The sequence below is a fragment of the Girardinichthys multiradiatus genome, chromosome 7 (genome assembly GCF_021462225.1).
Source record: "Girardinichthys multiradiatus isolate DD_20200921_A chromosome 7, DD_fGirMul_XY1, whole genome shotgun sequence".
NCBI classification, from domain to species: domain Eukaryota; kingdom Metazoa; phylum Chordata; class Actinopteri; order Cyprinodontiformes; family Goodeidae; genus Girardinichthys; species Girardinichthys multiradiatus.
The window spans coordinates 33,568,574-33,595,253 of record NC_061800.1 but is presented as its reverse complement, the minus strand read 5'-3'; the positions used below and the strand labels follow the sequence as shown (position 1 = coordinate 33,595,253).

The 26,680-nt window shown below is 39.3% G+C and overlaps 1 protein-coding gene across 6 annotated transcripts in view; it reads right to left on the bottom strand.

Annotated features, from left to right (window-relative positions):
* Positions 1-1,043: 1,043 nt before the first annotated feature.
* LOC124871460 (dehydrogenase/reductase SDR family member on chromosome X-like) overlaps positions 1,044-26,680 on the bottom strand; it is a 63,213-nt gene continuing 37,576 nt past the window's right edge. For 4 of the 6 annotated variants that reach the window (XM_047370774.1, XM_047370768.1, XM_047370769.1 and 1 more), the window contains 5 exons: positions 25,253-25,321; positions 11,480-11,581; positions 8,618-8,825; positions 6,892-7,099; positions 1,044-5,420 (listed from right to left, as the gene is read on the bottom strand). In XM_047370774.1, coding sequence (XP_047226730.1) covers positions 5,241-5,420; positions 6,892-7,099; positions 8,618-8,825; positions 11,480-11,581; positions 25,253-25,321 — 767 coding nt within the window. In that variant the 3' untranslated portion in view covers positions 1,044-5,240. The remainder of the gene's footprint in view (positions 5,421-6,891; positions 7,100-8,617; positions 8,826-11,479; positions 11,582-25,252; positions 25,322-26,680) is intronic. The other 2 variants (XM_047370773.1, XM_047370770.1) reach the window with 2 other exon arrangements.

Below are 26,680 nucleotides of genomic sequence, written 5' to 3'. Positions count from 1 at the left end.
ATGGTCTGACTCAAAGTTCTTTGGGTAGATATGAAGTGTGGTTGAAGAAATGACAAGGTTTTGCATCACAGGCCATCTGCACTTCAACAATGTCTGAAATGGCATACACTACCATATTTCAATATCTCTGGAGATTGGAGCAGCCACTTACACAGTGAAACAAGGTACATTAACCATCAGAACACCTAAAACAAATGCTGTATCTGCAATGCCATTTTCAAGAAATATTATTAAAAATGTACATCACTAATGCTTGGGGAAGCATATTTAACACATACCAAGTATCTAAATGGAAGCACTTGGCCACCACAGTGGTTGTGTGATGCTTAAAAGAGATAATTTGCATTTCATATATATAAATTTATAGTTATTTTATCTTCTACATTCAAATGAACAATCTCTGCTTCATATAGAATCAATTTCAAATACAATTAATACATTTTTTTTATTTAATTGTAAATAAATCCAGGCAGTATGGGGTTAAAACCACAAAATTGTTGCTTGAGGAAAGACATATATGACTCAGAGCGCCTATGCTAACCTCCGGTCCCCATTACAGAAGTCATGTAAGTATCAGACCGAAATCAGAAAACATTGGACTGCTAACCAATCTTGGGTTGTGTTACTTATGGCACAACCTTTATATAGGAAATATTTTCCTTAATAGCAGAAGAGTGGTTTAGTCATACTGTGATTTGTTTGCAACATCTTAACCCAAAACTTTTAATACATACAGGCTGTATTGTATATTGATTTCTGTGCACATTTTTGTAAAATAATAGGAAATTGTCTTTGAATAACATTAATTTAGATTATATTTGATACTAGGGTGAAAATAAGGCAGGTTATCATAAATATAGGAAATGTATTCAAGGAACTTTTGTCCTCTGAAATGATTGAAATACGAGACGTACCAGTGTGCGTTTCACAGATGGATCTGAGAATGTCTCAAAAGTTCAGACTTTGCTTTAGGCTGGCAGGCTCAGTCTGAGCATATTCAGGCTGACAGATTCAGAGACGGTGAAAAAAAAATGGAGGGCAGGTGGCACAATGATATGTTTATTGAGAGGCTTTGGATAATAGAAAAAATAGGGGTGGCTGCTGCTGGAATGTTACAACCGTTGACGGGAAACATGGACATCAAAATCCTTACCTAAACAAACAACCACTCACTCATACACGATGCACGCATAACCAAACACTCTCCATCTGATCGCTCTTTTGAGAAAAAAACGTACAGCAATGCACGCGACAAGACAGTATCACAGTTTCTACGAGTTCAATTCTACATGAGAAAATTCACAGTTAAATATGAAGGAGTTCTTTTTTTCTTCTTAGGCACAGCAAAAGCAATAAGATGTGCATATCAACAACAGCAAAACTATGAGAAAGTAAAACACATTTCATAAAACCTCAAAGGGCCAAGATGAACTGAGTTTTTACCATGATTCTGTGGTGGGAACATTCTGGTTTTATTCTCAAAAATGCAGACCTGCTCTTTAAAGTAGTACAAAGTATCTATGCTTTAAGTGAACAGGTTTTTGTCCCAAAGTAATGACTCAGTTCATCTGGTTCCCCTTTTATACAAATATTTTAAACCCAGCTCTTCATATACATGTAGACATTTAGGATTTTGCAAAACATGGGACTAAAACATTTAATATAAATGTAATCCCAGGTCAGTCAAAGGAATGGCTATTAAAGCATTTTCAGTCTACACAAACCTCCACTGGTCTCCTCCAGTGCTTTTAAATAATAAAATACAAGTTAATCACATAGACGATATCACTGACAAATACTTAGTGGAGCTGTTTTAGCTCTTTTTCTAAATTTGCAAGTCAAGTTCAGAGAGTTCACTTGCCTATTCATGCCTGTGTCGAACGCTCACTCTTTGGATAACCTTGTGCTCAGATGTAGAAGTCTGAAGTTTTCTTGCCAACCCCCCCAACCCCAATGAAATACACCTACCTCAGCAGCTGGACTGAGAAAAACTAGATAGCTCTTTGACAGGATGTAGCACACATTTGTAGCCATCCACTCTATAGAAGAGTGCAGCTGAGTTGTAAGCTGGTGTTTTTTTTTTCATTTGTGTCACAGGAAGCAAGCTCATTTGTTTCGGTGGGAAAATGATTGTTATTTACTCCAGTAGCCTAAGGGAGTCACACAATCAAACAAAGAAGCATTGAGGCGAACAGTTTCAGAGTATTGTGACAACACTGAGAAGGCAGAAAACAGAACGCAGCCAAACACTGAGAAATATTGCTGGCATTGAGGAGTCAGGTTTCACACAAATACTGATCTAGGAAACATCCATCTAATGATTTGTTTGCTTCATATTAGACTTACTAACGTCTTCAAGTGATGGCACAAAACCGTTATGACTGGTCAAGGTGGAAGTAACCCATTTACTGGACCTCTGGTGCATTTGTATTACGTGACAATAATATTAATAAATCTCACTCTGACCTTGAGAAATTGCAAAGCCATCATAATTCAACATTTTGTTATATTTAAAATTAAACCTGGCTCTAATATAGCTAAACCAACAAGGGTCTGCAAGTCTGCTCAAATGTTTCGCAATAAATGTTCAACCAGTTCTCCTAAACTTTAAAACAAATGTCAAGACAAGACAAATGTTTCCTGCCATTAAAGCCAAGATCCCCGAATAAAGCAACACACAGAGGGTTTTGACATAAAAAAAATAGTGGTTTTCTGTGTTATTCAGAAAAGAAAGTAAAAGCACACACACATTAGATGTGAAATGTAAACTACAGAAAGCTCTTTTTGCATTATGCATTTATCACAATACACATTTCTATTAAACCTACAAAATGTGCACAAATGCAACAATGATCCGATAGCCACATTGCTTTACCTCATGATACGCTATGCATAGAGTCAGTCTGCACAGAGGAAGTGAAAAACAAATAATGGCTGTTTTTTAATTACCAGAAATATTCATGCAAGCGAGGGAAAATGTAGTCTTCTTTCCAGCCAGCTGACAGGCAATGTGCAGCAATTGATCGGGGGAAGGCTGAGGGAACAGGGTGCCTCTCTGTTCCATTAAGCAGGAAAAAATTCCGGTCACTCAATCTGTTCCTCTGACCTCTTGTTGAAAATAGCTTAAACCATAGCAGTTTTGAAACTACAATTTCTTAAAAAGTAACTGGATAACAGTGCATATTAGCAATTACTATAGTGACGTGTCAAATTATACCGACTTCTGTGTCCTATGCTCCAATATTCAGAAATTAATTTTTATTTACCATGAATCTAAAACAGAACACTCCTTTTTTACATCTCCATTTGGAGAAAGTTGACAATTGCTGAGAAACAGAGCCTTGAGTTGCAGGATACTACCTACTCCAGGTTTAAGTCAGAAGTCAATAGATTTTTACAAAAACAACAGGCCAGTAAAATGAAGTCCCCCACCTACCCTTAGCTTTTCAAATAAATCAACAGGAAAAGGACAGAACACAACATTATCCATGTTTCCATTAGGGAGGAGTAAGAAATTCGGTTTGACCTCACAGTTTTCTGGAGGAGACTTTGTGAGCTGCATCTCTAAAAGGATCTAGCCCCTGCTTCAGAAAAGGCTGAACAACTTTAAATGTAACTACTAAAAATCTCTTCTTCGTACATGTAGACAGAGAGATTCCAAATTCCTGATATATGGGGAACTTAAGGCATCTTCTCTTTTTTTTATACATGCTCACACTCTCCGTCTATTCTGAATGTCTGTGCTTGTAGCTCAATTAGCTACCAAAGTGATACTATTGCTTTATACAGAGCAAATTAAGATTAAAGGCTGGATGCTAAATGGCAAAGAATTTAGCCTAAACGTAAATTTGAGATAAACGTTTGACCTCCGATGCTAAAATGCATTAATCACAGTGGAGATGGCATTATGGCGCAACTTGTGTGAGGGTGCAACCCCGCATGACAGACAGCTGTGTTTGTTTGCTGGATAAGCTTTTGCCTGGATGTGCTGCTTTCAGTGTTTTCGAGCGAGCGTCTGTCAGCTCACCAGATAGAGTTTGATTCTCACCACAGGGATTTTTCAATCCCACAATGCACCGGGAGTGGCGCCAAATGAGGAAGCAGCATTAGCTGCAGCTATGGGTAACTAATCAGTTTGTGTGCTAGAAAAAAACAACAAAAAAGAAGTGCTTTCTCATTTTCCCCTTCCTCCAGGACTGATTACTGTTTAGTTGCCTTTCAGCATTTATTGGGTCCGTATGAGCTAATCCTAGACTTCTGTGCACAACATGTGCACAGTTTCCCAATGCAAGAGCAAATAACACAGATCACAACGAAAACTGATGACAAATACAAAAAAAGAGGATGGTTCCATCATTCTTTTCTTTTTGTGTCTGAACAGACGGAAAATAAAGATACATCTGGAAATCCTGGGTTTGCAATAAATTTTCTTTTAAATGTTTAATCATTCAGACTGAGGGAAAATGGTCCCAATTCAGATCTGTTCCTCTAAGACATCTACCATATCTCCTTCTAGGTCCATTTGTAAGTGGTAAGTAATGTCCTGAAAGTAAACTGACTTAAGGAATCTACATGACTTATCGTCTAGACCAAAGCTCAAGAATGAGATATAAAATAAAGTGCATTGAGTGAAAACAGGAGGCATTTAAGTATTATTATCTGAATTGAGTACAACACTTCTTCCTGCGGTAAGACAGACTGGTTCAAATAAAATTCTTGGTATTTATCTGTACATCCTAGACTTCACGCATTAATTTACTGATGTGCACAATTTCATCAATACCAAATCCAAAAATACAGATCTTAGACTTAAATATTGCCCTGCATCGCAAAGATTTAATGACTTGTCATTTATTGACACCGAGGGACAAACTCACTGATTAGACAACTGGTTAGTAATTCTGCTGGATGACACAAATTTATGTCTGGTTTTGAAAGTACAGGGCAGCTGCTTCAAATCTCTGTGTACATCAGCATATATTCCTTGTTTAGTAGAACTATAAATAAAAACATAACATCAAGACATCTTCTATTCACTTTAGCCCTTCATAAGCAGGTCTGGAACAACAGCTTTCCAAATCCTACACAACCAGTCACCGTCCTATCCGTACAAACACCACCTTCATTTGAGATTTGGAAATAAATGTAAAAAGGGTAGAAAGAATGCAGGCCCAAGTTTAAGGTCTTTATGTGATGCTTTCAAATAGGTTTAGTCCTGTTGGTCATCTTAGCGTTCCATGCTATTGTAATCCCAGCAACTGGAGGCTGATTTCCCATAAACTCAGTGGTAGCTGGGGGTCAAATGTAGGCAGGGTTGTCATCTCCCTTCGCCCGTTTGCCCAGTAGCCTCCTGCAGGATCCCCATCCATGGCTGGTGACAAAGCAGCTGACAATACAGTGGCAGCGCCCTCTTCAGGAGTCTAGGGAAAACACAAATATATAATTAAATTCCAAGATGTTTTTACTCCTTATTTTGTTACTGCTTTCTAAGTAGCTTCGCATTTGTCAAGGGTCAGTCTCGCTACTGGTAGCATGAGGTGATACCTGGACCCTACAGAGGTTGCACAGGCAGTCTCCACTGTGATGGCAATACGTGCCATTGCCCAAATGTTTGCTGTGTCTCCCGGCACAGTCTCAAGCACATGGAGGAGATTCCAGGAGACAGGCAGTTACTCTAGGAGAGCTGGACAAGGCCGCCTGAGGTTCTTAACCCATCAGCAGGACTGGTATCTGCTTTTTTGTGCAAGAAGGAACAGAATGAGTACTGCCAGAGCCCTGCAAACTGACCTACAGTAGGCCCCTGGCATGAGTGTCTGTGATCAAATCATTAGAAATAGACTTCACGAGGCTGGCCTGAGGGCCCAACATCCTATAGTAGGCCCTGTGGTCACTGCCCGGCACTGGGGAGCTTGACTGGCATTTGCCAGAGAACACCAGAACTGGCAGGTTCTCGACTGGTGCCCTGTTCTTCTTTTTAGAGATGAGCTCATGTCACAATGTAAAAGAGTCTAGAAAAGCTGTGTCTAATGTTACGCTGCCTACAACAGTGTTCAGCATGACCGGTTTGGTGGTGCTTCAGTGTTTGTCTGGGGAGGCATATCCACGGAGGGACACACAGACCTGTACAGGACAAATTGGACAAGCTGGCCACATTAGTTTTTCAGTAAAAATGTTTTGGTGACTTCGAATTAGGCTCATTTTCATCAAATGATGTGGCATTGTTTTGGTCCTAATGTGTTAGGACCAAAAGGACAAGTTTGATGCAGCACATTTATACAAGTCACTGAAATGCTAGGATAATATAGCCCGATCGAATGAGATACACCATCTTTGGAGGGGCAAGGACCAGCACATTTCCCTAAAAACACCAACAGCAAATCTTATAGGGAGAAACATCATGTTTAGGGACTATTTTTCAGCATATGGTACTGGTAAACTTTTTATAACTGAAGGAAAGATGAATTAAGCAATTTACTGAGACATTCCAGATATGAATCTGAAGATGAAACAAGGGTGTATTTTCTAACAAGAACCAGTCATTTATCAAACTTGAATCCAAATAAAAATGAAAATAAAGAACTGAAGATCAGAGTGCATAGAACCTTCAATGTTTGAAGAGAGTTGCACAAAAATAACACCTGAGCAATGCATGTGACTAGTCTCTCTATGCCAGAGACAACTTAAACTTGTTATTACCAACAGAAGCTTTTCTACTAAGTATTTAAACAATTGAAGTAAGTGTACCAGTACCAATTCCCTTTGACATTTCACTCTACACATAATTTACAGATATTTTTGCTTTGATTTCTTTGTAGATGTGGATTGCTAGGATAGTTTATTTTTCTCCTTAAGAAGCATAGATATAATTTTAAGATAAAGTAGAACTTTTACCCTGAAAAGTAGCCGAGCAATTAAACTTTGTGCCATACGTAAAGGTGTGCAGAGATGTTGATATAAAGCAGTATCCACCATGCCTGGATCCACGGCACATGAAACCACTGGAAAACCTTCTCTCTGCATCTGCTGGTGAAGGTGGGAACTGAACAGCACCTGGCCCAGTTTACTTTGACAGTAAGCAGCATGAGCTGAATAATGTTGGCTGAAGAAACAAAAAAACATGACAGTACTTTAGACTTTAACACAGAGCCTAAATAACAAATTCCATTTTATATAGTTGATTGAAATCAGCATAGTCTCTAAAATATTAACAATATTCTATGATTAGTCAATCTAAGTTTTTAACTTTTACTGTAAATGCTTAGGCTGCTTTCAAAAGACTTCAAACTTGACTCGGCGCTCCCTTTGTTCCCCAACAATAAATGTGTCAAGTTTGATGCAGATCAGAAAAAAATGGCTGATGAGAAAAGAAAACAGCAGACAGGCTACCATCTATTTATCAGAAAGATAAAAAGTTCCTAATGTTCATGTTTCCTATAAATACACGATCATGACAAATAATTGTATCTTTGTATGCCAATCCCACATTAATGATGAAACGAAATAGAATGACAGCCTGTTTCTAAACAGATCTGTATCTTACATTCATTACAAGCACAGCACAAAACTTATGTTACAGATGGTTATCTTCATCACAAGTGTTCTGTATGGAGGACTTCAGAAGAACCACGAATGAAAGTTAAAGACCAGTAGCCATCTCCCATAGACATGCAAACATAAAGCTGCAAATACTGCCTGACAGCAGCGATGAGAGCTGAGACGATAGTGAGACAAGTGGAACCAGTTTTTCCTCATCAATGCCAATACAAACTGAGACAATTGTTGATGATGCAAGCACAAAGATGGCGATTATAACATCTGGTATGAAATGGTTTTCTGAATGAGGTAAAAGCACAAAGAACCATTCCTGCTTCATTTTCATGCTCAGTTATGGCAGACTGATGCTGATTGTTCGCAAAGACCGGTAAATATTCTAGCATTCAATTAACATTTACCACTTACAATGCTACTGCTATTAGGATAGCACTTAACTGAACGTATGAACATCAACAAACTGAAGCAATGAGGTGTGAATTTCTCTCTTTTGAATCTGAAAATGTGGCATGCATTTGTATTCAGCCCCGTTTACTCTGATACCTCTAAACAAAAAACTCCAGAGTAACTAATCACAATCAGAAGTGAAGAAATGGGTAATTAGAGTCCATCTGTGTGCAATTTAATCTTAGTATAAATACAGATGTTCTGTATCAAATGAAAACAAGCACAGCACATTATCTAGATTGAAACTCTCCCAACATGACTACGATTGAGCTACTTAGCAAAGAAGAATGGGCAAAATATCAGTCTTTATATGTGTAAAACTAGAAGAGACATAACCCAGAAGAATGCACCTGTAATTGAAACAAAAGGGAGTTCTGTAAAGTATTGAATCTGTTGGGGCTGAATAGAAAAGTCCCACTTTTGTTTAGATTTCAATATGTTTTAAATATTTAAAGACAACGTATTACATTTTTCTTCCAAGGTCTTGCACATAAGATCCCACCAAAACACATAAAAATGTTAGCTGTAAGATGACAAAATGTGTAAAAATCAAAGGGGTATAGAGACTTTTGCCAGGCATTGTATAGAAAACGTGAAAGTAGAAGAAGAGTGCACTCACCAACTATTTAGGTCATTCAGTCTGATTGTTCCGATGGAGTGAGCTGATGACGAAACATTGACCACACAGGAGACGTGATCAGACTTCCCAGAATCCTTCAGTGTATCCAGCAGGAGCCAGGTCAACAGAAAGTGGCCAAGGTAGTTAACACCAAAGTGCTGCTCAAACATGTCCTTGGTTCGGCCTTCAGGAACCAGCATCACACCGGCTTAAGATAAGAAATAGTCAACATATCTCGTATTACTTGCTACATATGTAAAAACAAAAATAAGAATCTAAAAAACATCTAGCCATAATAAACACGAGTGTCAACTTTTATTAGACTTGGAAGAATGCCTGAACAAAATTGAGGAAAGAAATTCCCCTGTGTGCTTGGGGGCACATATCTGACTGTACAGTGGTATGCTGGTGTTCAGTGTAATGCTACAGATACACCTCTGCACTGCAATCTAAGGGTTTATCTCTGACTCTGCCTTCAAACCTCTGTGGAATGAAAGATACTTCAGGATAAGAACCTTCAAAACTTAAAAACTTAGAAAAAACCCTCCAGTGCTCTTACAAGTAACGTCAACTTTAATAGGGTCTGATAACGATTTTACAGGTAGAACTTGTCGTCTGTGACGGACTATTGACCAGTTTGTGCCTCACGTCTTAGCCATTGAAACTGAACTTGTTTAGGAGCGATCAAGTTGACAAACAAGAAGAGATTGCTTGTGACACATTTACTTGGTCGTTAGCTTTCTGTCGTCACTGTCACCTCCTTTCCCGGTGAGAAATTCTTTATGCTGTGAGCGATCTCACTGACCGACCTGACAATGATTTAAAATGTCAACAGCACAGACGTCGTGTTACACCCGGAAACGACAAGGGTGACAGACATGGGCAACCTGCCCAAAAGCCGACTGCTTCCTTTGGTGTACCATAAAATGGCCTTTGGATATAACGTTTTTTACCGGGAAAACTCAAAGAAAGACAGAACTGCATGCTGCTCATTTCCATATGCTGCACCGATGAACCCTATCATTCATGGGTAAACAATCACTTAATTTAATATGAGGTCTGTGCTTCATCGGTCACCCAGAGACTCAGATTGCCTCTCTATTCAATTTCATTAAAAAAAACTCTTGGGGTAAACATGATTTTGAGAAATCATAAAATGTATGTCGTAGCTACTTGTCTGCATGCCTAAACAGACCATTTTTATGCTGGTACAAAGAAGCTACCAGCTGCAATCATTGATCACCGACAGGAAGTTAAAAGACCATGGCAAGATAATGGGACTTTCAGCAATAATTAAATATGAATCTATGTCAGTGGATTTTCATTTCCAAAATTATTAGTAATTTTGACCTGAAGGTGATCAGAATAATCTCATTATAAATTAAAACCTATCCAACCCAGGGCTTTTATTCTAGCCAATCTTGTACATATTTTTTGCTAGAAAAGCTCGTCTCAGTGAAACAGCTCAAAATCCACTTCTGGAATGACATTCATGTCAAACACAGAAGGTATATAAAACACAGCAAGCAAAAATGAATTATTCAGTAACTATTCAGTAAATCCTACCATCACATGCCACTTCTGCCTATAACGGAGAGTTTCATATAGAGGGAAGATGTGCTTGGGTTTAGTTTGTGTGAATGTAAAATGTTTCTCTAAACTCTGCAGCTGAGATTTAAATCCTCTGCACAGAAGTGTACATTTGACACTGCTGAGAATTTAAAATGTGCACTGAACTAATGTACATGCAGAGCTACACTACCGGTCGAAAGTTTTATATACAGTTTCTTACTTAATGGGTCTCTTTATTTTCAGGACTATTTAAATCATAGATTCTTACCAAAGGCAACAAAGCAATGAATGAACACACATGGAATTATATAGTAAACAAAAAGTGTGCAATAACTCCAAACATTTTTATATTTTAGGTTCTTCCCCTTTGCTTTGATGACTGCTTTGCTCTTTTAGCATTCTGCCTATGAACGTCATGAGGTAGTGACCTGAAATAGTTTTCCAAAGAGTCTTGAAAGAACTTCCCGGAGGTTCATTGAGAGAAGACCAAAGGTTAATATTTCAGTCATCGCAGCAAGGGGCGGCTACTTTAAGGAATCTAAAATATAAAAAATATTTAAAGTTCTTTTACAATTTCCTGTTTGCTACATGATTCCATATGTGTTCATTCACTGTTTTGAGGCCTTCAGTGACAATCTACGAACAATGTAAATAGTCATTAAAATAAAGAAAACCATTAAATGAGAAAGTGGTTATTAAACTTTTGACCTGTAGTGTATACTGAAGCATTCTTACTAGACCCTTTTCACATTTTGCCACGTTAGACGTCAATGTATTGCAGTGGCATTTTAATTGCAGTTTTGCTGCAATTGCAGCTGCCGTCTTGCCTGAGATTCTCAATTTTATTTGGGTCAGGACTTTGCCTGGACCATTACAACACATGTAAATGTTTTGAACTAAACCATGACATTGTAGCTGTGGCTGAATGTTGTCAAAGTTGTCCTGCTGGAAGGTGAACATCCGTCCCAGTCTCAAGTCTTGTGGAACAGTTTTTCTTCCAGGACTGCCCTGTATCTAGTACCATCCATCTCCTCCTAAAGAAAACCATCCCCACAGCATGATGCTGCTACCACCATGGTTTTCCTTGGGGGAAATTTGTCAGTTGTGTCGGTTCTTTTTTCTTTCTCTTCACTCCCATGAACTACTTTGTGTTGATCTATCACTAAAAATCCCACGAAATGCATTGAATTTGATTTTGTGGTTATATTGTATTATAATGTACAAAAGCTTAAACAGGTATGAAAATGGTTGCAAAGTTCTGTATGTAAAGACCATGTTTCTCTTACCTACCATTATTTACCAAAATATTCAGTGGCAGGTTCCTCTTCTTGAAGCTTTCAGCAAATTGTTGGATAGACTGCAATGAAGCAAGGTCCAATTTCTCAAACTCCACTAGAAAGGATAAAACACACACATACACACACACACACACACACACACACACACACACACACACACACACACACACACAAGTGAGGGCCATTGTAAACGGATTATTCCTGCAAGCACTTTTGTCAGTAAAACATCAAAGAGTGTATTAATCATCGCTTATAGAGGGTTCTCCCACCAGTGTTCGCACTGCTATGCCTCGGTCCATTATTTCATACTTTGAATTACTAATTCTTTCTGAACCCATCACAGCTTAACACATTGCTATCTGAACTCTAATATATAAGATAAAGGTAAGAGAATACTACTTAGGAGGTAAGATGGCTGTGTTTTTATGCTGGCTTATCTTTGAACAGGTTCCTGCACATTTTTCATGAAAAATTAATTTTTCTCTAGACTTATGTCAGCAAATTCTCATTAAATTTTTTAAGTGTAAATATAAAAGTTAACCCTGAATTTACTTCAGGCATGTATACGTGTCAAATTCAAGCTTAAAGTTTTTAGACACCTCTGAAAACTGTAGGGAGATAGAGCACAAGAGCAAGAGAGAAAAGAAAGCAAGCAAGAAAGAAAAGGTAAGACTGAAATTATGGCAAAAGACAGTGAAGAAGAAACAAAGAAATAAGCAAAAAAAAGTTCTTGCTTTGTTTGGACAGAAGGAAAAAATGACGAGAGGATGAAAAACGTGAAGGAAAGTTATTCAGCCCTGAAAAATACTTGTTAAAAATTAAATAACATCACTTCTGGACCTAATCTAAATGACAACAAATCAGTCACAGAAAGTTTCCTGCATGTTAACATTAAATGAATGAATGACTTCCCAATGTAATGTAACAGTAAATCTGACGTTTTTTCTAATAAATATTAAATTCCAAAAAAGTGAAAGAAATTTGCTGCAATTTATTTACTGACTTTTTATTTGTTTAAATTCCTTAGACATGTACTGTATTTGTAGATTATTAGTGATGCATAGAGACACAGTTCTGTAATCTATTATCTATTTCTTTAAGGACACTCATTTTATTAGGACAGTTACATTTTTTATTTATCCAGAAAGCTGAAAATAAATTGATACATTCTGAAAGCTTTTCTTTGTCATCCTTAAAGAACAACACAACTGAAGAAGGGAAATGAGATCGAAAACCTCTGCAGTTTGCCAACGGCGAAAGAAAGGGAAACAACAAAAAATGGAATTATATTACAATTTTTTATTTCATTTAAATACGAATAATACTTCCTTTTAAATACTGATAAATACTATGAATAAGCGGTAGAAAATGACTGACTGACTGACTATGAAAAACTAAGTAAAAAAAAGAAAATTCTGGGTTTTTTCCAGCTCTTGCCCCCAACACAATCTTGCCTCACTTTCATCAAAGCAGCCTATTTCAGATTGTTTATTTTTGTTCACCAACGGCTTTCTGTCCTTCACACATTGCATTAGTGCTTTAATTTACAACCTGCTACTTAAATGTCATAACCTAGAATACAGTAAATCTGTTTTTACTTCCTAAATCTTTTCAATATGACTGAATTTGTTGAATCCCTTATGCCAGTAAAACAGGCTTATGTTTACCACACGTATTTAATTCCTCAACAGAACAAACTTAAAGTAGATCCCACACAAGTTCTAAATAAAATAGGCACGGCTATTGTTTAAATTTTAGCTATAATCAGAACTTTAAACTCCACAGATTCTCAAACTGTTCTTAAAGATGTTTTTTTAGTCTTCTTTTATTGTTGTTTTTCTTCTTCACTTACCTTTTCAATAAATGAAAACATTCACAGCAGTAGTGTTTTTCTCTACAAGCTCTCTAGCAGCAAAATGGCCCTCCCATTGCAGTCATGAATGTAGAGTCATTTCGAATCTACAGCAGCAAATTGAAAACTCATCTCACCAAGAAATGATTTAGATTCTTCTGCAATCACCCATCCACCTCTAGATTTACATTTCAAGCATTACAAGCACGAAAGTAGTATCCAAATTGTACCTCTTTTTGATTCTTGTTGCAGTGTAAAAACAATGAAAATCTGAATTTGTGTATAACTAAAAAAATGCACAATAAAATATTTTCTTCATCTGGCTGATGTTTCCTTATGAGAAATCACTCTTTTCACTGTTTGTGATCCTCTTTTCTACATTAGCTCACAGATTAACACTTAAACTGGCAGTTGGGAGCATCATACAAAGATGCCATCTGGAGTTTCTTCTTTTAAATGGCTTTATAATATGCATAGCAACATAAAAGTGTAATATAATATATACCTCACAGCATGAGACATCATACTGCCTGATTAAAATAAAAATGTTAAGAGAGGAACTTAAGAGTTCACTCAGTTTGACAAGTGTGCCCCAAACCACACAAAACCTTCAAATTATTCAGAATTTGAGCAGTTTTATTAGTGATGTCATTTAATAGGTTTTAATCCAAACCCTTAAAAAAGTGAATAGGGTATAAGCACTTCCTTTATATCCCAAACCCTGATTATATAAGTCTTGGCCTAATTGTTGTTTTATTTCCTGTAAAGTTACGAACAAAAAAACCCAGAAGATCATGACTTTCAAACAGAAGGGAATAATATATTGTGCCTCTCTATAACCCGTGTATGTCTGAAGAGGTTCAAATATAACGGACAAAGACAGAAAGAGGACTGAGAGGGAACAGAGGAGAAGAGATTTGATGGGACTGATAAAAAAAAGCCTGCAGAGACGGCGAGAGTGCCTCTGTCCCTGATTGAGATCTGATAGCAGACTTATCTCCAGGCCATGCCATTCAACTCTTTCTGACTGCATGTGTGAAACAGAGAGATTGAAAGGGTACAGAGAGAAAATACTGAAAGTGTGGTTGTGTGTGTGTGTGTGTGTGTGTTTCTTTGAATGGCTCTAAGCATGTATTTACCTCTTTTTTTTGCAGATGCATTTGCCTTTCCAGAGAACAGGGAAGTTTCTACATGTGTCTATAAATAACATAACATATTACTACAGTTCTAATAATTACACCTGGAACACCGGTCCCGTCACCTTTTAGTACTTCTGTAGTTTTGGTTGTTTAAAACCCAACATTTTCAGAAACAAAATAGATCCAAATGCCACAGGATGTTTCATAACTTCTCTATAGAAAATGTATACAGTCTACTAAAAATGTGACTATGTTGCTAAAAGAATTATATCTACATTAGAAGGTTGCTCAGAGTTATTATGCCTTGATAAGGGATCATATAACATGTCATATTTTATCATAGCTGGCCCAGCCTATTTTCATAATAGGTCACCAGCAAGGCACAGGAGCAGCAGTCACCAGGGCATAGAGGCACAGAGCGAGACGCAGAGCACCGAGCCCCCCCAACCCAGCCACACCTCCACTTCTAGCCACGCAGGCCAAGCTTAGGAACCAGCCCCCCTGGCAGCTCAGGCCCTGTACCAACCCCAGGGAGCAAGATGGCCCAGCACCAAGCAGAGGAGACCCCCCCACAGCCCCCCAAAACATCAGGCAGGCACCAGCTCACTGCAGCAGTTGGAACCTGAAGAGACTAAGGTAGGAGGGGCACACTGTATCTTACTCTGGTGGCCCAGTCCCCGAGAGGTCTAGAGGGAGGGATACCAACCAGAGACCAGCACAGTCCCTGCAGCCCTCAGGCACTCCAAAACATGCCCAGGAGCCATAGGCCACCAGACAAGGGCCCACCACACCGGGACGTGACCCCATCACCCATACAGACACCACACCAAAGAGGGCAGCCGACTGCAGGGCCCCCCAATAATGCCATCAGAGATCCCCAGGCCATTACCCCACCCCAACCCCAAAGCCAAATGTTTCTCTAGCGCATTAAACTACGGATACCATTGTTAATGCAGATATATTGTGTATCCCTAGTATACAGTACACTCATAACAGAAACCAGCCCATGCCTGTGAGTCATGATGGCTATACCTCTCCAGTCCTCACCATACCTACAATGTTTACTGGGATCAGATATGGGTCTAGTGTGTCGTTTTACCAACACTGGTGACACCAAAAGCCTTAGAAACTGAACTTTCATATTTTTGTTCAAGGTAATTAGGAACTTCAAAGTCAAGCATTGATTTCTCTAGAAAAATAACTGGATTAAGTATCTTGAATATCACTAGAAGATGTAATTAAGGTTTTAAACATACATCAGTTCTCATAACAGAAATTACTTTTCGTATTGTAGTCCAAAAGTGATCTGAAACGCATAAAATTACAATCTGCTCTGCAGCAATGCATCCCAAACGACTGTCAGAAAAAAGGGCCTCTGATGGTTACTGATTAATCAGAGTTGAAAATGTTTTTTAGTTTTTACATTTTTTGTTTTCTTTCATGTTTTGTTGAAATATGTAGTGTAAGGTGAAGAATACGAAGAGTCTTTATTAAAACTGCCAGACAGTCTCATTAGACCCTTTTTGAGTGGTTATAAGACAAAAATGGCACGACAGCCCAGCAATTCATTTTTGCTTTATAGCCAAGGTTATCTCAACTGACATATGACATGGTCACCTATTGAGACAGTTATACAGTGAATTAATTGATCAAACTTTTAAATTAAAATAAAGCAATAAAAATGGACCCATCTTTAGTTGTTTAGTCACTGCAAGGTAAACATAGGTTAGTAAACAACATCTGCCATAAAACGCTCCTAAAAATTCAGGTTTATTTCTTTTTTAAAACGTCCCCCAGATAACCATTCCTAAATTCAACCAGACAGTCCAAATATATAAAAAAACTGAACAGCCCTGAGCTGAACAAAATAAATCAATTTAAAGATTCACCAAATAAAAGTTTGTGGCCAGTTTCCAATCTTCGGTTCCTCAAAAGCTTTGTCCTGATTTCAAACATCTCCAATGTCACTTTCAAAAGTATGATAGCCAAAGATGTACTAACAGCACTGAAAAGATTTTTTCTCCCGCCTCCACTCGATTAGTGGTTATTGCTTGTTTATATTAGGAGCAAAAGCCACCACATGTTGCAGCATTAGAGAGCAGACACTCTGAAATAAAAAAATAGTAATAAAAGGTTTCTTATTATTATTTCAAAACAAAGACAAAATGATAATGTCTTAGGGATTTGTCACTGGCTTTAGATCCTTATTTAAGCGATCTACACCGCTAGAACAGTAAAAAAGGGATTCATCATGTGTACACCCTAGATAATGTAGAGCAATGTTCTGGGAAAGAAAGCGAAAGCTCGAAAGGATAAAACAGAACATGTTTGCTGAAATCTGATTAAGCAGCTTCCATTATTGTTGTATTGTATTGTCGGCGTGATCTGGTAGTGCTTAGCATGGTATATTCACTGCTAAGAAAAAAAATGTGATTTTTGATTTTCCAGCCAGCTGATAAACAAGCTCAAGATTGTCTAATTACAGTTACCAGCTGATTTTTCTGCCCATCTGTACAAATGTTTCAATAAAATATTTTCAAGCAAAGATATCACCACAGTAGAAATATTACAGAACATACAGGAAGTTATGCTGTCACAGCTAAATGTTACCTTACAGTTAAAGGCTTTATGAAAAACAGTGTTCATACTTTTAGAGCTCCTAATCAAAGAAACTGACTTTTCCACAAGCCAAACTAAATGGGTTGACTGGAGGGCAGCATTTTCTAACCTTAGTTTAGACCTTGTCTGCCATCCTTTTTTTCAGTTAGTCTCTGCTACAAAAATAGCCTTGGTTTGAATCCCAGTCACATGCTCTTTGTGTCCCATATGGAAGAGAAAACAGATGCATGCTGAATTTTTTTTCTGAAATTTGGCACACAGGATATGTACATAAATAGTTCATCAGAGCACAAAGGCAGTGCAACATCAGACAGAAAAAATAAAGGCAACTATTAAATCTCACAATGTTTCAATAACAATTCAGGTAAAACAAATTGATATTTTGATAGAGAAAAATTAGTTCACACAATTTCAAGGTTCAATAGAACATTGCATCAACATTTTACAGGAATGGCCATCAATTGTTCCCCAATCAAAAAAAAAACAAAAAACAACAACAACAAATAACTAAAAGCCACTGCGACATCCAAAAAAACGAACTTGGAAGAGCACACGTATTCAACAGATCAGGGTAAATACTCATAAATACCACAAAGTGGACCATTGTTGAAAAATATTTTTTATTATTATGTAATCATGTAATATTATTTTTTTATAATATTGGCTAGTTAATTCAGTTTCCAGTAGTGTGGTCAATTTTGAAATCAATAAATTAGTGGTCAGCTAGTGTCTGAGTTTTTTTTCCCCCATTCTAGTTATGATTAGAATGATATATTTTTTAAAGAGCAGACCGGTTAGAATAAATAAATGACGAGAGTGCAGCTAGCTTCTCATAAATCCCCATTTCCACCTGGTTTTAACATGCTTGTGTCCCGACTGAGACCACAGTAGATATGATTAAGCAGGATTACACCTAAATCTGATATTAAAATGCACTGCTGTCAAACACATTAAATCCTCCCCTGGCTGCCAGCAGACCAGAGATGCTGCATTACTCATATGTGCTAAAGGTGTCGGTAAATACCCCGGTGAGAATGGGATGATTTAGCTTTAGCTTCTGACCTGATTTAGTGATTGATTTTGGGCCTTAATATAAAACAGTTTGACCTGAATAAAAGCAATACATTTTCTCAATTAATTCCAAATCTGAAAACTACAGTTTGATTCAGGAGTTAAAAAAAAAAAACATAATGAATGAACCTCTGAACGAGCTCTCGGAGACAGCAATATAAATAGATTCCCTTTGAGCTGTCTGATAAAACATTGGAATCCAAAAATATTAGCTCTGGGCAGCATGCCAGTGTCAGCTCCTCTACAAATGTTCTTCATTCAGCTGAGGTGAGGAAGAGGAGGCTGGCTGGGGCTTCAGTCAACTGCAGTCTGTACTGTTCATGTGATGCTGCAACCACCAGTGAAAAGACAGCTGTAAATTCAAACGTGTGTATACTTTTCTAAACGTATAAATGTGAAAAAAGAAGCATTTGGCAGCCATGTATATATTTTCTCTTCAGCTTACAATCTGAGTGATCTCAGAACTTGATAAAATAACCACTATTTTGGAGCTAGGTAAAAACTGAAAGAAATGTAATCTATGTTAACCAGGCACACACTTACCCAGCATACTTAGCTTCACACTGTTCATTTAGGCCTATGGTTTGAGGCACACTGTGCTACTTTCAAGTGCACTGTGACTAAAGCTAGTGGACAGACAGCACTGCCTATGGCAAATACACAAAAACGGCATGTGTGTTTGTGCGTGTTTACGTACATGTTCGTAATTTAAGGTAAAATGCCCCAACTTCGTGGACTAGCAGCCAATTGCAGTCTAAAGTCATTATCATTTCCCCACAGGACTGTTAAGGTTTTCTGGGGACAGAGGCTTGTTTTAAACCCAGCGATACACTGAAACCTGATGCCAGGCAGAAAACAAAGAGTTTATACTTATCCATGTAAAAATACCCACTTTTAGTAAATGCACAAATATTTAAAACATTACTTAAATTAAAGTCCTTTGGAAAAGTATTAATACCACCTGATCTTTTTCACATTTTGTCACCTTAACGCCACAAATTTCAATGTATTTTGTTGGGATTTTATGTGATAGACCAAAAAAATAATAATAATCAGAGAATTGTGGTGTACCTTTTTTATTCGACTCCCCTGAGTCATACATTTCTGGAACATTTTAAAATGTAAGTACAGGTCCTTCTCAAAATATTAGCATATTGTGATAAAGTTCATTATTTTCATAATGTAATGATGAAAATTTAACATTCATATATTTTAGATTCATTGCACACTAACTGAAATATTTCAGGTCTTTTATTGTCTTAATACGGATGATTTTGGCATACAGCTCATGAAAACCCAAAAAAAAGATCTCTGTAGCTCCTCCAGAGTTTCCATGGGTCTCTTCGACTGCCATGTCTTGTGGGTCTGCAGTTATGCCGGTACTCTATGAGATGTCCAAAGCCTGGGATATTGTCTTACAACCTAGCCCAGCTTTAAACTTCTCCAGAAACTGACCTGTCTGCTGTGTTCCTTAGTCTTCACTATGCTTTTGGTTCAGTAATGTTCTCTAGCACACCTCTGAGGCCTTCACAGGCCAGCTGTATTTCTACTGATAAACACTTGCACACAGATGGACTATATTTACTATTTTTATGAACCTTCTGAGGGCATCTGGTTGCTATTGAATTTATTAAATGTTACAACAGTAAAGGGGGGTAAACAAAAAGGCACACCTTTCATATTTTTTTGTAAAAACGTTTGAAAAATGATGTATACTTGTCTTTAATCACATAATTATATACTGCTTTGTGTTGATCTATCTCAATAATATCCCCGAAAATACAATAAAGTATTAGACTTGTGTAAAAATAATGGTCCAGACCTTCTGAAAATGCATGAAAACCAATTTGCAAAAGCTGAAAACACCAAAAGCTAAAAAAGATCTTCATGGTCATAACATAAAATAAGCTAAACTAGTGCATCAGAATTGCTTTAAGCTTTTATATTTTTGAAAGCAATGATAACATCTTGTGCTTTATCTCATGCACGCTTTGCTAATCCAGACTTAAATTCCAGTTGACCAAAGAACATCCAAAGCATGCAGACACAGAAACAGACCTGCCAGGAAGAAAACAATCACTAACTTTGCTAAAATAAAAAAAAAGCTTCAGCATTTTACTTAATGTGAAATAAAAATAACTTGAAGAACTGTTTATAAAATATATTAACAGCTGGTGTTAAATTGATCTCTAATTATCTCTAATTCAACTTCATTTGAAGATTCATCCTTTTAAATCTTTTTAATTAAATTCAGATTGAAAAAGTACACAACATTACACTTTTCACTCTGTGAGCTCAGCACAAAAAAACTGTGCATCTTAAAAGGAATGTGCATCATTTCAGAATGTAGATGTAGATCTAGTATGTATATGGACTAAACCATGGAGCTGGCTTAGTCCTTTCTCTGGTGAAGACCGGAATGATCTGCAACTCTGAGACTAAAAGTTTAATGATATTTGAAGGTGATGTTAACTAGAAATATGAGTCGCAACAATTCTAAAAATCAAAGTGAAGTTTTCACACCAACTCTAATTAATTGCATTCTCAGTTCTAAAAAACATATAAAGACATTCAGCACTGAAGTGGATTTTTTCCCCATTGGTGACACCATGAAGTGATCAGATGAAACTACGTCTGAAGCCCATATGTCTATTATAAACTGTTGCCTATTTCCCCTAACAGAGAAATGTGCACAAACTGGGAAGGGTGCCAAAGGGCTTTTGGACAGAGATGTTTAAGGAGGTTGCCTCACATACTAATGAGAATCCATTACTGTCTCAGCCTACACAGTAGAACACACACACACACACACACACACACACACACACACACACACATTCTCATTCAGCACACAAGCAGCTGGCTGTAGACACCCCCGTGTCCCTTATGTCTCAGTGTCTGCCAATTACAAAAGAAGTAATCAATTCCAGCATGGCTGCATCCAGGGAAATTGCCTTCAGTGACACCAGTTACATGCCTGCTGTCTAGGTACCTGACACCCAGTCGGACCAGCCGGCCACCCCTCTGCGGCCAAAACACACGTACCAAAGTCGTGCTCAAACACGGACCCGCGACGTTTGCTACTAATAAACAAACAAACAAAATAAGTGCTATTCAAAACGTACTCGTACTCGCCGTCTTCCGCTTATCCGGGACCGGGTTCCAGGGGCAGCAGACTCAGCAGAGACGCCCAGACCTCCCTCTCCCCAAAAACCTTCTTCAGCTTCTCCGGGGGGAGCCCATGGCGTTCCCAGGCCAGCCGAGAGACATAGTTCCTACAGCGTGTCCTGGGCCGTCCCCTGGGCCTCCTCCCAGTGGGACGTGCCTGGAACACCTCCCGAGGAAGGCGTCCAGGAGGCATCCGGTATAGATGCCCGAGCCACCTCAACTGGCTCCTCTTGATGTGGAGGACTAGCGGCTCCACTCCGAGCCCCTCCCGGATGGCCGCGCTCCTCACCCCATCTCTAAGGGAGTGCCCGGCCGCTTGTATCCGGGATCTTGTTCTTTCGGTCATGACCCAAATGTCATGGCCATAGGTGAGGGCAGGAACGTAGACCGACCGGTAAATTGAGAGCTTTGCTTTTCGGCTCAGCTCTCTCTTCACCAAAAAGGACTGGCACAGTGCCCCCATTACTGCGGCAGCCACACCGATCCGTCTGTCGATCTCCCGCTCCATTTTTCCCCCACTCGTGAACAAGACCCAGAGATACTTGAACTCCTCCACTTGAGGCAGGAACTCCCCTCCAACCTGAAGAGGACAAGTCACCCTTTTCCGGTCGAGTACCATGGCCTCGGACTTGGAGGAGCTGATCTTCATCCCAGCCGCTTCACACTCGGCTGCGAACCATCCCAGCGCATGCTGTATGTCTTGGCTAGAGGGGGCCAGCAGGACCACATCATCTGCAAAAAGAAGATATGAAATCCACTGGTCCCCATACCAGACCCCCTCCGGCCCTTGGCTGCGTCTAGAAATCCTGTCCATAAAAGTTATGAACAGGACCGGTGACAAAGGGCAGCCCTGCCGGAGTCCAACATGCACCGGGAACAGGTCCGACTTAGTGCCGCCAATGCGGACCAAACTCCTGCTTCGCTCGTACAGGGACCGGATGGCCCCTAATAAAGGGCGCCCGATTCCATACTCCTGGAGCACCCCCCACAGGGCATCACGAGGGACACAGTCGAATGCCTTCTCCAGGTCCACAAAACACATGTGAAACGGTTGGGCAAACTCCCATGAGCCCTCGAGCACCCCGTAGAGGGTATAGAGCTGGTCCAGTGTTCCATGGCCGGAACGAAAACCACACTGCTCCTCCTGAAGCCGAGGTTCGACTATCGGCCGGACTCTCCTCTCCAATACCCTGGCGTAGGCCTTACCAGGGAGGCTGAGGAGTGTGATCTCCCTGTAGTTGGAACACACCCTCTGGTCACCCTTCTTATGAAGGGGGACCACCACCCCAGTCTGCCAGTCCAGAGGCACTGTCCCCGTCCGCCACGCAATGTTGAAGAGGCGTGTCAACCATGACAGCCCAACAACATCCAGAGACTTGAGGTACTCGGGGCGGATCTCATCCACCCCCGAAGCCTTGCCACCACGGAGCTTTTTAACCACCTCGGTGACTTCAGCCTGGGTGATGAAAGAGTCCAGCCCCGAGTCCCCAGCCTCTGTTTCCACCACGGAATGCGTGATGGCAGGACTGAGGAGATCCTCGAAGTACTCCTTCCACCGCCCGATAATGTCCTCAGTTGAGGTCAGCAGCCTCCCACCCCCACTATAAACAGTGTTGGCGAAGCACTGCTTCCCCCTCCTGAGGCGCTGGACAGTTTGCCAGAATCGCTTCGAGGCCAACCGGTAGTCCTTCTCCATGGCCTCACCGAACTCCTCCCAGGCCCGCGTTTTTGCCTCTGCCACCTCCCGGGCCGCAGCACGCTTGGCCTCACGGTACCCGTCAGCCGCCTCAGGAGTCCCACAAGCCAACCACAGCCGATAGGACTCCTTCTTCAACTTGACAGCATCCCTTACTGCCGGTGTCCACCACCGGGTTCAGGGATTGCCGCCGCGACAGGCACCGCAGACCTTACGGCCGCAGCTACGGGCAGCAGCATCGACAATAGATGCGGAGAACATGGTCCACTCAGACTCTATGTCTCCAACATTCCCCGGGATCTGGTCAAAGCTCTCCCGGAGGTGGGAGTTGAATACATCCCTGGCCGAGGGCTCCGCCAGGCATTCCCAGCAGACCCTCACTATGCGCTTGGGCCTGCCAAGTCTGTCCGGCTTTCTCCTCCTCCAGCGGATCCAACTCACCACCAGGTAGTGATCAGTGGACAGCTCAGCCCCTCTCTTCACCCAAGTGTCCAAAACATGCGGCAGAAGGTCTGATGATACGACAACAAAGTCGATCATCGACCTCCTGCCTAGGGTGTCCTGGTGCCAAGTGCACTGATGGACACCCTTATGTTTGAACATGGTGTTCATTATGGACAATCCGTGACTAGCACAGAAGTCCAATAACAAAACACCACTCGGATTCAGATCGGGGAGGCCATTCCTCCCGATTACGCCTCTCCAGGTGTCACTGTCATTTCCCACGTGGGCGTTGAAGTCCCCCAGCAGAATAATGGAGTCCCCATTCAAAACATGAAAAAAAAAAAAAATTTCTGTAATTTGCAAGAAGAGGTGATGCAATACAGTGATAAACAAAAAATCCTGAGGGTTTTTAAATATGCTGCTGGCCTTTCATTTAAATCTAGACCGGTTTTTTAATGGCACACATGCGAATAAACAAACAAAACCTTAGTTTTACTTTTATTTTGTTTTTGTACTTTGTGATCTAACTGCAGGATTTTAGACATACTGAAATTTTCTTCTGTTTTTACTCATTCCACAGCCTTTTACTTTAAAGGATTAGAGATGTAAGATGTAATGTTTTTTTTCCAGGAAACTAACATTGCAAATATGAAGACTGGACTTCAAGGCAAGAAAATGGTAGATAACGAAATTACAGGATGGGGCGCTGACTGAGATCAGGTGTGGGACAAATTTACTATACAAAAAACAACCTAAATAAACACAAAATAAGCTTTTAAAATCAAACAAAAACCAAAAAAGCACACTAAACGCTGTTTCTTAAATATTTCTATTTTATGATTCCTAAAGAGAAATTGGAATTGGTTAAAATCTGTACCAGCACGTCAAAACCATGGAAAAACTAGAAATAGAAAATAAGTTACAAGATTCTGGTAGGTGCATCTCTTAATTCAAAGAACCAAAAAAAAAAAAATGCATTTGGATAGTTGTCTAATTTATCAGGGGCAAATGTACATAAAGCCCACTGTAGTAAAATTACATGTAATATCAGTTATATGTATTACGTAATATGTTTTTAGAAATTCTGTCAAGTTCAACTTCTTGGACTTAATTTTGAGGTAAATTGCGACGGAAATACAATGCAGTTAAACCTCGAGGCCACTTGAGCAGAGAAAAGGATAACTTATGACACCTCTGTCACGACACTGGTGGAATTGATGGTGCTGTGAAGGTCAGCCGATTTAATTTCTCAAGACTGGAGTTACAGAGAACCCTGTAAGCTTCAGCAGATTAGGTGATAAATTTCAGCTATCAATTGTCTTCTCTTATCTCTATCGCCTCCTCTGCTGCTCCATTCCTTCTCTTACATCCTTTACAACCACGTTTTTTCTTTCATTTATCTTTTGCCATGATGTCCTTTTATCCTCTGCCTCGGTATAGCTCCTTTGAATGGTTGCCACAGGTTGAAATAAAAGGTTGTGAGTTTCCGGCTGTTGGACAGCCTGGCATCTACATGCAGAAAACAGCAGCAGGATAAAGGCTAACATTGTGGTATTTTATGTAGTGTTTTTATTCCTGCAGCATTTCTTTTTGAATCCCTTTGTTCATCATAGTACATTATGGGGACTCCGCCAAGTTAAGAGTAGCTTACTGAATGCTTCTCTTTTCTATGCAGATGTGCAAGCAGGTGTAGCTTTTCCACAAATATTGTATTGCTAAATCAAGTATGCTTCTCTAGAAGAATTTGTGTGCATGCTAATGTGTTTACAGTGCTACCTTTGGCTTCCTTGTACTCTTCACAAATCCTTTTGATGGCAGCAAGACCCTCCTGCTCATCCCTTCCACCTAAAATAGAGTTACACAGAGACACAGATGAATATTTTGTCTGACAAGGCCTTCAAGGCTTTTAAAGAAAAAAACATGCAGCTTTTCTGTTATGCAAGTCTTCTATTTTTTTTATTTTACAAGAGCATATTTTCCAGGAGTGGTCCTTCGAATTAAATGAGGTCTGGATAAAAGCTATTCGGTGCTGAGAAAGATGTATTGATTTCAAAGAGTTTAATGCAAAGCATAATCTCACTGTGAATTGTGGATGTTGATTTTAGTATAACAATCTAGGTTTTATTAGGTCTTTCGAAGTGTTCTTCAATTTGTATTTGTTTGGTATTGCAAGGGAAATCAAGCTACAGGAAATCAAGCAACGAATTTCCTCTTAATTTGAGCCGTTTTTAACACTCGTTTCCAGTTAAGGCCTGATAAACAGATCTTTTAATATGTGCGTCTCATCGGCCCCGTCATCATTAGCAGAATTAGGCTAAAACGTGGCCAAAGCATATAATTTCTTCATATTCCTTCAGTTGAAAGATGTCCGAGATAACTCCGTTTGACAGGCATAAAATAGTGTTTTTGCACCAAGATACTAGGCTCCAAGGAGCCATTAGCCAAACACCACCTGGCATATCTTGGCATGGTGCACACTGTGTCCTAAAAAAGATCTGAGAACACAAATCGCTAAATCTTTCGAAAAGCAGAAACAAAAAAACAAAAAATACCTTAAAAACTTTTTTTAAACCTTAAAAAAAAACTAGAGTGCTGCAGCTGAAAGAAACATCTGGCTTTTAAAGTGATGCATCTTCTTTTCAAAAAAGAGAGAGCAAATGTTTTTAATAAAGGGGAGGTTCTCACAAGGACCTTCTTTTAAAAAGTATGAAATTAGAAACAGACTGAAAATTTTAAATATAGGGTGTTTTTTTTGTTGTAGGCAAGTAAGTAAGAATGGATGGATTCAATTTCCATATAAAAAAAAAAAAACAATTGTCTAACGAAACATCCGGCTGAAAAATGCAGAATTATTCCTAAATGGGTGTGCATGAGCCTCAGTCTTAATCCTCTTAAACATCTATGGGAAGATCTGAAAATAGCAGTGTAAAATGAAAGCCTTCAAACCTGAAACTGCTTGAGCAGCTTACTCAGAAGGAGTGGATCCAAACTACCTGCTGGCCACAGCAGACACCTAGTTGTGAAGCAGAGATCCAGTTTGTTGACAGTGATTACCACAACTGTCGCTGATTTGAGTTAAATGTGGAATAAACAATTAGGGATGGCATTACATTTTTATGCGTTTCTAACTATTTTAGAGTTTTTCCTTTGTCTTCTTTTTTTATTGTGGAAGGTTAACAAATAAAACTGCACAAAAAGTTAAAA